Source organism: Physella acuta, unplaced genomic scaffold (genome assembly GCF_028476545.2).
Source record: "Physella acuta isolate Inbredline_101_S28 unplaced genomic scaffold, ASM2847654v3 ptg000307l, whole genome shotgun sequence".
In the NCBI taxonomy this organism is placed as follows: domain Eukaryota; kingdom Metazoa; phylum Mollusca; class Gastropoda; family Physidae; genus Physella; species Physella acuta.
The window spans coordinates 55,486-67,293 of NW_026731826.1; the positions used below are offsets into that span (position 1 = coordinate 55,486).

At 34.8% G+C, this 11,808-nt stretch overlaps 1 protein-coding gene across 1 annotated transcript; it reads left to right on the forward strand.

Moving 5' to 3' along the window:
• Positions 1–3,456: 3,456 nt before the first annotated feature.
• LOC131939990 (uncharacterized) lies at positions 3,457–8,744 on the forward strand. The gene is made up of 4 exons (XM_059298524.1): positions 3,457–4,185; positions 5,828–5,985; positions 6,835–6,983; positions 8,481–8,744. Exons 1-4 carry the CDS (start codon positions 3,578–3,580, stop codon positions 8,742–8,744), a joined length of 1,179 nt encoding a protein of 392 aa, XP_059154507.1. The 5' UTR covers positions 3,457–3,577.
• The last annotated feature ends 3,064 nt before the right edge of the window (positions 8,745–11,808 follow it).

An 11,808-nucleotide genomic window follows, 5' to 3' on the forward strand; every position in this document is an offset into this window, starting at 1 on the left:
TTTCAATGTCTAGAGCAGGGGTTCCCAACCCCGTGCTGCGGGCGCCATGGCGCCCGCCGAACGATTCGTATGTGCCCGCCTCTCACTATTCGACAGAGACAAAATTTTTTTCGTAAACATTATTGAAAGGTTGAAGGGGATGAAAATCAAAAGTTTGAGGGGGGGGGTGTGCAAATCGAAAGTTTGAGGGGGGAAAGGAGTTTGTCGATTTAAAATAGGTGGTGCCCGCCACCCTACCGATATTTTAGAATGTGCTCTAGAGTAAAAAAAGGTTGGGAACCCCTGGTCTAGAGTTTGCGTCTATACATACAAGAAAATGGCGTCATTGATTTTTGAATTAAAAAAAGTATTAAATAAACCGGGAGTGATCTCCCCTAAGCTGTCTCGAATATTCTTATATAACACTTCGGGGGTTGGCAAATCGGGGTATAGACAATATTTTTAATCCATTTTTAATTACTTAAACTTTTTATAATAGAATAGAATCTCGTAGAAAAAAAGAATTGCACACCAAGTGAACGCCAAACAAAATGTGCATAATAGTGCGGGATACTATTAGTACTTTATAATTTCAAATGCGTTTTTTGAAAAATCGGAAATAGCCTAAATTACTACTTCTCGTTAACGGAAATTACTCAAAAATTTTAAAGAAGGCAAAGAATAATATCTTTTACTTATATATGAAATTTCATTTATCTATTGGAAACAGTAATACTCAAGTTATAGGCTTTTGAAAAATTGAAAGTAGAAAAAGTTCCACTTTCGGTTATCGGAAAAGTTTATACGGATCTACAAATTTGATATAACACTTATATATGAAATTTCATCATTCTAGCTGTAACGGTACTCAAGTTATCGTGTTTACAGACACACACACATACACACATACACACACAGACATACGGACAAGATTGCAAAATTATGTTTTTCCGACTCAGGGAGGTGTAAAATTTTTTTGCACGATTACAATACTTTCTGTATACTCTGTATATACGAGAAAGTAAAAATCGAATGCACAAAAACTACTCAACCATAAAAATGTTGACATAGATTATAAAGGCAAAAGATAACCACTAAATTAAATGTCTATTTTTAGAAGTGTATATAGATATTGACAAAAATACGTGAAATATAATACTCACAGTAAGTGTTAGTATTAGGATTGCGGTTCAGGTTACATTTATTAAATTTCCGGCTGAGGTTAAAATGCAGCTTCCAATAGTTCCGTTTCCAGTTGAATTTCGTTCCGATTTCAGTTAAATTTTAGGTTACGGTTAAATTTAGAGTCAAATTTCAGTCTCCGGATTATGTTCGTTTGCTGTTACATTTCGTTACCGGTTGAAATGCCGGTTCCGAATAAAGTTCCGTTTTGGTTAAATTTCGTACCTGTTAAGTTTTTTTTTTTTTAAATTTCCATATCCAGCTAAATTTACGGATTCAGGATGAAGTTCTGTGTTCAATAAAATTGTGTATACTGTTAAATTTCCGTTTGAGCCTAACTGACATCGGTTTTGTAACATTCTGAGTTGTGTCGATAGGGGTTTCAACACTACCCAAATAGTGAATAGAAATGACTTGTATTATTGTAAATATAAAGAAAATAATTTATTATCTACTTTTTTTAGTGTATTATTACCTAAAAGCTTGTTATTAAAACGTTTTTTTTTTCGCAATTTTTATTTATTTTTCTATATGTAAGAGTTAAATCTATAATTTTTAACATACTTTTTATTTAAATAGTTTAACTATTTAATTTGGATTCAGCGCTTTAATCCGTTTATCCTTCTAAAGTGAGTAGCCTAAAACGGGACAGATTAAAATGAGATTAGTAGACGGAAGTTTGCAGAGTTTGTTTGTGCAGGCTGAGCATGTTTAGAGAGATTAGACCAAGTTAGAGCGCATGTCTAGACCGATTAAACCAAGTGGGATTAAATGGGATTACATACTTGTTTGTTCTTGTTCTGTTACGTGTTCGATCAATCGACTACCTGGAGGAAAACGTGTTTGTCAGCTGTTTATAGGGTGGAGAGTTTGTCTTAAATAGAACAAGTTTGATAACAAGTTGGCTTAATGAAAATAAAATTAAAATTGTTTTCAGAAATTGAAGTAAAAATCCAAGAGTTAAGAAGATTTTCGGAGAGACATTACTATTATATCAAAATATAATTTATGTTCTTATTTTAAATTTTCGATTTATTTGATCTTTTGTTTATTGTTAAGGTTTGTATTTGTTTAATTTCTACTTTTTAATATTTATAAAATGAAAATATATAAGAATAATTAGATATCTAAACAATTCGAATCATGTGTTTTAAATCAAGTCGACAATAAACATATTGTTTAATCATTAAATCATTAATTGTATTAAGCTAAAGTAGATTTACAAAGTATGATAAAAAAATCATTACATTTTTAAAAGATCGTAAATAAATTCCCAAGAATTGATGCCAGGCTTATTTATTAAACACGTGGAGATTGTGTGTTTGCTTAAAGTCAACAGTTTTGTCACGAATTTTTAATAAATATTTGGAGCTCGTATGTTTGATTTAAGCCAACAATGTTGTCACAAATAAATATTTGGAGCGCCTGTGTTTACTTAATGTCAACAATGTTGTCACAAATGCAGCAGCTGTTTGTGTTTGTAAGTCTAACAATCCCCAGTTGATCTCATTTGCCCTCAACACACCTTAGAAAAAAAAAGGGATTAAATTAATGGCGGTACTTTTTTATTATAAGGGGGAGCTGTAACTTTATATGAGTTCTGACGTCAGCAAGTTAACATACGGTTGGAAGTGTCCCAAGTGCTAACCCATACATCTATGGCACATAATACATAGCATTATGTATTTTATAAATGATTTAATTGAAGCTAGAGCCTCCAATCTAAAGTAACTTGCGAAATATTTTGTTCTATTCTGGTATTTCACAAAGGAAATGAATGTTCTGTTGTAGTATCTTACTGCTGTGTGCTGTTATATATTAAGAGGTAAATAATTATGTAGTGAAGAGATTTTAGTATAGTCAAATAAAGGGATTAATAAAATTAGAATGTAATGTAAACAAATAAAACTAGTTCCTTAAGTTTGTGAGAAAACTTGATCGTTTCGAACACTTTAGAGATGTGTTCACGAGAGGACCATTACATAGGCGTTCCACAGATGTTTAAGAGAGGACCAAAATAACTATCTTCTGTTTAAAAAGATGATAATAATTGCAATACTTTCGGCCAGTTGAAATAACAATTTATTTATTTAGAGACGACATTATAACAACATCATTCGTGGAACATCGCTATTTTAATCGTTCATTGGTTAAAGTTTAATTGCGCTGAGTTATATTTTTTTTCTGAGATTTAATGATTTTAATTTTTGTAATTTTTTTGTAGGTACAGTTTAAATGGTGGATATAGTCCCGGATCACGAGAGATAAATTCTACAAGTGATAATGATCGACTAGCAATGAAGAGAATCACATTCAACATACTATAAATCAGGCAAATTAAGTTGTTTATTCACTAGACTCCATGTGATCCTGTTGTTCCGAAATACCTTGCTCCTATATCAGAACTGTTGTTATAATGTCCCCTCTAACTCAGCAGAAGAGGTACTTGTGTTTAGTGTATGTTTTCTTCTTCGCCTGTTTTGTCATAGTGTTATTTCTAGGTAACTTCAACTCAACTTTAACGTTAAAAATGTTTGACCCGGCAACAAAAACGACTGAATGGTCATTTAATCCATTCTTAGTAACCTCAATGCCGAGGTTCTGGGATTCGTGGAAATCCGAAAATAAATCTGATAATTTTGGAGTTACCTACCCTTCAGCCTTGAACTCAACATGCAGTGTTTATAAATTATTAGCATCAGTTGAGAAAAGTATGATGTCTATAAATAGCAAGTTGATTTGCGATGAATTCGCGGAAAAATCTGATATTTTGTGTCGAATGTTTTTAGAACGGATCCATTTTAGTCATTTGGAAACTAGCGCATGCGCGTTGGCTAACAGCACAAAAGTTCCTAAAATAGTTTATTTTGTGACGTATGGACACTACACATTTCATTTATGGAATTACGTGGCTTTTGTTGCCGCACAACGACATATTGTTCCAAGGGCGATCTACGTCATCGGCGATCAACATCCGGTTGGGGAATTCTGGGAGTTGATAGTGCGGGATGTCCCTAACGTCAGGTGAGTTTGTCTTTTACCTGAATGTCCCTAGTATATATACATATATATATATATATATATATATATATATATATATATATATATATATATATATATATATATATATATATATATATATATATATATATATATATATATATATATATATATATATATGTATGCTTGTGGGTGGGTTTGTTTGTGTGTGTGTGGGGGGGGGGGGGTTATTCTTTATGTATTACTACACCCTTCATCCTATCGCCATGAAACTTTGGGAATTCGTTGAGAATACCCCAGAAGAGAATATTTTTATGTGAAAAAAGAATTTAAATTTCGCAGTAGCGGCGCCCCGGCAGGGTGCTATGCGATTTTCTTCTATACACAGAATGAAACTTCGGGGAGTTGATGAGAATACTACAGGGGCGGCTTCTGCCAAAATCTTTTGAAACTTCGCACTAGGAGGGTGCGACTTTTTTTCCTTAAACGGTTTATACAAAATTTAAAGTCGAATGCAGTTTCACACCGATCATACAAGTGCCATGAAACTCCCGAGAAGAGTTAAAATTAACATGTCTTATGGGCGATACCCGACAGGATACATCTTTTATCATTACACGGTTTGGCACCCATAGATACAAACTGACTATCTCAGTACTTTGTATACGTTAGCTGGACGTCCTGCATAGTGGGTAAGGGGTAAGCGGTAAAACTCAGCATTTAAATAACCCAGTTTTAGAAAACAAGGTAACGTGTCTAGAATATAGGATTGGTAAGGCATTGATGAAACCATTTTAAAATATTTCGTCAGACTTTCTTTTATCTCAGTAGCAACTCGCGGTGACGGGCACGATAGTCAGGTATATTTGTTCATGTCACTCAACTGAAACTGTGATTGCTATATCTGTTGTAACCCTCACTCAATGGGAATGCTTTTACCCACTGAGGTGTTGTGGTTAAGATGGGTTGACCCTGAGATTTAGGACACACTGACACCGACAGTTTTTGTCAAGTACAACAGTACAACAGTACATCGAGCCATGACGGCGATGTAGAACAACAGTAGTACGACGATTAGAGATGAATAATGAAACAAACCAAAAAGGAAAACAAAACTGTAAAAACTGTAGCCCTAAAAAAAATGTAAAGAAAAAGTTACAAACATACACGGTTGCAATAAAGTATGTTGCGGCTAGTACACAGTACTGCCAACAAGTACCAATAAGTAATACAACAATAAATACTTAAATAACTCTCAACCTAATTAGTATGCAACATACAGCACTAGCAAGAATACACAAAAAAGTATTCTAACAATAAACATAATTTATATAACCACACTACCTTCATTAGGTCTACATTGTTATGTCTACCTCTTGGTACCGTCACCCTCCGTGTCCACAGACAGCAGCCTTGCGTGTGACTGACACGGCTAGGGACGAAACTACCCATAGGTAAAATCGCTCACAGCAGAGCATGCAAAGCAACTACATCAACAGTTCAGTTGCGGTCCCACAGGGGCCGCAACCCAATGAATTACAACTTTATCTTATCCCCCCTTGGCTGGTAACCATATGTGTTACACTGTTATAGGTTTTTCTAAATATAAGCTCCCCTAGGAATCTATTATATTCTAATTCAATGAATACAAAATTTATAATTCCAGGTTTGTGTACAGGGAGGCCCCGCTAGAGATATCAGGTTCTAGAATCAAAATAAAACAGCACCACTCGGACATTGTCCGGCTCCAGACCATCTACATGAACGGTGGGATTTATCTGGACACGGACATGGTGGTTTTAAGGAGCTTAGATGACCTGCTTGGTTAGTTTATAGATGACCTTCTTGGTTAGTTTATAGATGACCTACTTGGTTAGTTTATAGATGACCTGCTTGGTTAGTTTATAGATGATCTACTTGGTTAGTTTATAGATGACCTACTTGGTTAGTTTTTAGATGACCTACTTGGTTAGTTTTTAGATGACCGACTTGGTTAGTTTATAGATGACCTACTTGGTTAGTTTATAGATGACCTACTTGGTTAGTTTTTAGATGACCTACTTGGTTAGTTCATAGATGACCTACTTGGTTAGTTTATAGATGACCTACTTGGTTAGTTTTTAGATGACCTACTTGGTTAGTTCATAGATGACCTACTTGGTTAGTTTATAGATGACCTACTTGGTTAGTTTATAGATGACCTACTTGGTTAGTTTTTAGATGACCTACTTGGTTAGTTCATAGATGACCTACTTGGTTAGTTTATAGATGACCTACTTGGTTAGTTTATAGATGACCTACTTGGTTAGTTTATAGATGACCTACTTGGTTAGTTTATTTATGACCTGCTTATTTACTAGATATTGAGCAAGACGTCGGTGAACAGATTCGAGATAAAACAACGTCTTGCGAATCAGATACTCTCTTCATCCTAAATACTTGTATGGCCAAAATATCATAATATATTTTAAATTATGTTTATTGTAAACAATGGTGTATGTTTTATTCTAATTTTATGTTTGCCAAAAATGACTAAGTGTATACAAATTAGATATTTCTGCTATTGAAAAAGTTGTGGTCCATGTGCATTTTGTTATTTGGTCAATGTAAGTTTTATATCCCCAAAGAGCATAATGTATCCAATTTACAACAAAATAAATTATCTTGACCCAGATAACGACCTAACGATGGGAATGCTAGACAACGCTACTGGACTGGGAAACGCTTTTATATTGGCCAAAAGACATCACCCTTTTATCAAGGAGTGGTACGAACATTATAGGAACTTCAAGAACAAAGATTGGGGGTACAACTCGATGAAGGTTAGTTTGTGGTTATCTGTGGGTTGTTTGTATGTGGTTATCTGTGGGTTGTTTGTATGTGGTTATTTGTGGGTTGTTTGTATGTGGTTATCTGTGGGTTGTTTGTATGTGGTTATTCTGTTGGTTGTTTGTATGTGGTTATTCTGTTGGTTGTTTGTATGTGGAATATCTGTGGGTTGTTTGTATGTGGAATATGTGTGGGTTGTTTGTATGTGGTTATCTGTGGGTTGTTTGTATGTGGTTATTCTGTGGGTTGTTTGTATGTGGTTATTCTGTGGGTTGTTTGTATGTGGTTATTCTGTGGGTTGTTTGTATGTGGTTATCTGTGAGGATATGTTTGTGGATATCGTATGATGGTAGATTTGCATGTTCTATGAGGGTAAATTTTGAATGCAGAAAATGTATCTGGGGAGATTCGGGGGGTCTTGTCCAGATAAGCACCGCCACTAGTGCAAAAAGTGTACAGTAAGTTAAGCTCCGACACCTGTGACTTATTTCTGTTGTCTAGACATTTGTATATTTGATAAACCTACGCCTTAAAAAAAACAACAACTCCATATCCGCCTCTAGAGTAGGCTTAGGATTAGGGTTGGGGTTAGGACTGAGGTTACAGTTAAAGATACCAAATACAGAACTTTTCATGTAGAATGTAAATGACATGTCCAAAATCAATAAAATCTGAAAGTACAAGTTCTATATTTTTTTTTTAAATCGCTACTGGGTGGCGGGGGTTACTTTTTGCGGGGACTATCTGGAAAAGACCCCGAATCTACCCCGACACATTATCTGCATACACATTTATCTGGACAAGAAACTTTATGTGTAGGTGGATATTCTTTGAGGGTAAATATGTATGTTGACAATCTAAGATTGTTTGTATAAATTCAGTACAAGTTGGTTTAATAAAGGTAATGGTTATAATAAAATTAAATTATTCTTTCTTTGAAAGGAATACAAATAATTTACGCTGCCTTATAATTATACGGCATGGTCGAATAGTAGAGCATTCGGCTTTTAAACAGAAGGTATCCAGTTCAGATCTCTGGATGTATGACCTCCTAGAGTCCACCCAGTTCTAAGGGGTACCTGGCTTACGTTAGGGAAAGTAAAAGCGGCTGGGCATAGTGCTGACCACATAATCCGTTCACATGCCGAGGTCGAGAAATATATTAACAATAAATAGGAGCTTTGCTTTACTCAACTTTATTATCATCTTTTCCTTTTCGTGCCCAAGACACATAAGGCCGCTAAAGAAAGCTTCCTCCACTTTTGTCGGTCACCGGAAATTTTCTTGGAAGTCCCCCATGACAGTCCTGCCTCTGCCGGCTGCTTCCACGTCTCCCCTGGCCTTCCTTGCATTCTTTTACCTTTTATATTCATTTTATAGTCAGCATACATTTTATATATGATCTTTGAAGAAACATTTAGATATATGAACCAATCTTTGAACTTGGTCATTGAACTCAACACGTGACATCCCGTCCTCCCACCCAACAGGTCTCACAAAACATGTACTTCAACAACACGAATCGTCTGGTAAACGTGAGGAAACAGCTGTACCAGCCCAACTGGTACGAGATAGAGAAGTTGGTCAACGCCAGCCACCCGTACAACTGGAGCCAGAACTACGCCATGCACATGTGGGTCAACAGCGGGAGAATTCCCAAAGAAACGTTGGCCATTCAGGCAGATAATTCGACTGTTGGCCAGATTTTTAGATACATTCTCTATGGGGATCCGAAAATTAGAGGGAACGTGTGAGGCATATATATATATATATATATATATATATATATATATATATATATATATATATATATATATATATACATACATGTATATATACCATATACATACATGAGTATATCCATGTAGTTATATACATACATGAAGTGTCATAATATATTATGTATATATGTGTGTGTGTATATAAATATATACAGGAATGTTGTTACATTGGGTATCTAGCGGTATCAACCAAATTGTTAACCGTTTATATATATATATATATATATATATATATATATATATATATATATATATATATATATATATATATATATATATATATATATATACATAGGATATATATATATATATATATAGGATATATATATATATATAGGGTATATATATATAGGGTATATATATATATGTGTGTGTGTCATTTATCAACACTCATGAAGTGTGAATATATATGTGAATACATATAGATATATAAATATATACATATATATATATATATACATATACATATATATATATATATATATATATATATATATATATATATATATATATATATTTATAAATATATATATATATATATATATATATATATATATATATATATATATATATATATATATATATATATATATATTTATAGGAAGTGTGATAATATTGTATAACTAATGGTTTCAACTAAATTGTTAACCGTTTTAAAAGCACGTCGTGTTTGCTTGTGCTTTCGTTTTGTGCCTGTTTGTATCGGTGTGTTAAATGTTTCTATGAGTTAGAGTGATTGGTGTGGCTGCTGGTGTGTCTGTGTGTGGGTCCGTTTGTTTGTGTGTGTATTGGGGTGTATATTTGAGGGGGGGGGGTGTACAGCTTTGTAATTATGTATGGGTTTGTGTGTGTCTATGTGTTGTGTTTTTGTGTTAGAAATATCTCTATTTATTTTTAATAAAATTCGCTGTGAAATAGGTACATTAAATTTTTGTTTATTTGGCCAGTGACCTTATTTTCTCCTGTTATTGTTCCTCTTACGATTAAAAAAAAACCGTTTTACTTTCACATTGATTATTTTTTAATGGGCTATAAAAAGTAGTTCACAACTTCCACGGCTTATTAGATTAGTTGAATCAGTAGCGTAGCGAGGGGAGGGGGCGGGGGGGGGGGTACATATGTCCCCGGGTGCCGACCTTAGGGGGCGCCAAAATGGGTTGGGAAAATAAATTGAAAGGTTGAGGGGGTCCAAATTGAAAGTTTGAGGGGTGGGGGGGGGGTGTGCAAATCGAAATCTTGAGGGGGGGGGGGGGATGCAAATCGAAAGTTTGAGGGGGGGGGTGCAAATCGAAAAGTTTGTCCCCGGGCGCCTCAGAGTTGATTAAAACTGTTTTAACGACCGTTCCCCATTTGACGTAAACCGGTGTACTGTTGTGTCGTTAATCCGAGGATTAACGCAAAGTTTATCCGGAAGTTAACTTTGAAACTCGTAACTAACAAATGTTTTAAGGAAACGGTTTGTGTGTGTGTGTGGGGGGGGGGGGGGGACTATAAAGCTTTATATTTAACAGATGTTTTAAGGGAACGGTTTGTATGGGGTGGGGGGACTATTAACCTAAATATTTAACAGATGTTTTAAGGGAACGGTTTGAATGGGGTGGGGGGGGGGCGGACTATAAACCTAAATATTTAACAGATGTTTTAAGGGAACGGTTTGTATGGGGTGGGGGGGGGGGACTATAAACCTAAATATTTAACAGATGTTTTAAGGGAACAGTTGGTTTGTATGGGAGGGGGTAAGAAACTATAAACCTAAATATTTAACAGTTACATGACTGGTGCCCTTATAATTTCTAAGTTGGCATAGCAAACTTCTTAAATCTGTGACTCCACTTTTACAGTCTACTGTACCGTTATTGTTGTGACTTTAGTGACTCAATTCTAGACACCGCACTGACTTCTGTATAACTACAATAAGACATCTGTAAAACTACAATCTGACATCTGTAAAACGACAATATGACATCTGTTAAACCACAATTTGACATCTGTAAAACTAAAATAGGACATCTGTATGACATCTGTAAAACTACAATCTGACATCTGTGTAACTACAATCTGACATCTGTAAAACCAAAATATGACATCTGTAAAACTACAATATGACATCTGTAAAACTACAATATGACATCTGTAAAACTAAAATCTAACATCTGTAAAACCACAATATGACATCTGTAAAACCACAATAAGACATCTGTATAACTACAATCTGACATCTGTAAAACTACAATATGACATCTGTATAACTACAATCTGACATCTGTGTATAGCTCTGACATCTGTATAACTACAATATGACATCTGTAAAACTACAATCTAACATCTGTAAAACTACAATATGACATCTGTATAACTACAATCTAACATCTGTAAAACTACAATATGACATCTGTATAACTTCAATCTGACATCTTTAAAATTAGCAAACTATGCCTAATGCATTTACTAGTATATTTAAAAATTACAAATGTAATTTTAGAAACATCGCTAAAATTCTTAGAATATTTGTTACTTAGACTTCTTCGTTCTTAATTCTAGTATTGAAAGGGATTCCCTCCAACACAATTAAGTATCACCCCACTTCCAGCCTGCTTTTCTTTAAGGATTTGCTTCCATGGCATTCGAACAAACTACAAGGCAGCAGGTGTTTGATTTTGGAGTTATCTGCCTAGAAGAGTTGCTGTTGAGCCTCATCTTTTCGGTTTAGCAAACATGAGCTTTGCCGACTCGACCACGCCGACCCATAGCACTTGTTTGTTTTTGAAGTTGCCTCTCCAACACGGCCTGCTGTCCGCCAGCTATGAGCCACATCAACCCGCGGGTTCGAACTCGGAACTTTAGTTACCTATGATATGATAACTTCAGCCAGTAAGTAACGGTAATTCTTCATACTTTCATAAAGAGTTTTTATTAAAGTTATCTCCCTCTTGTAAACATGAGACAACTCAATAATCTACCTTGGTTGACTTTGTGCTCATAAAATGATTTCAGCTTGATTTGGGTTGGGTGAAGATTTTTTTTTTTTTTGGTGGCA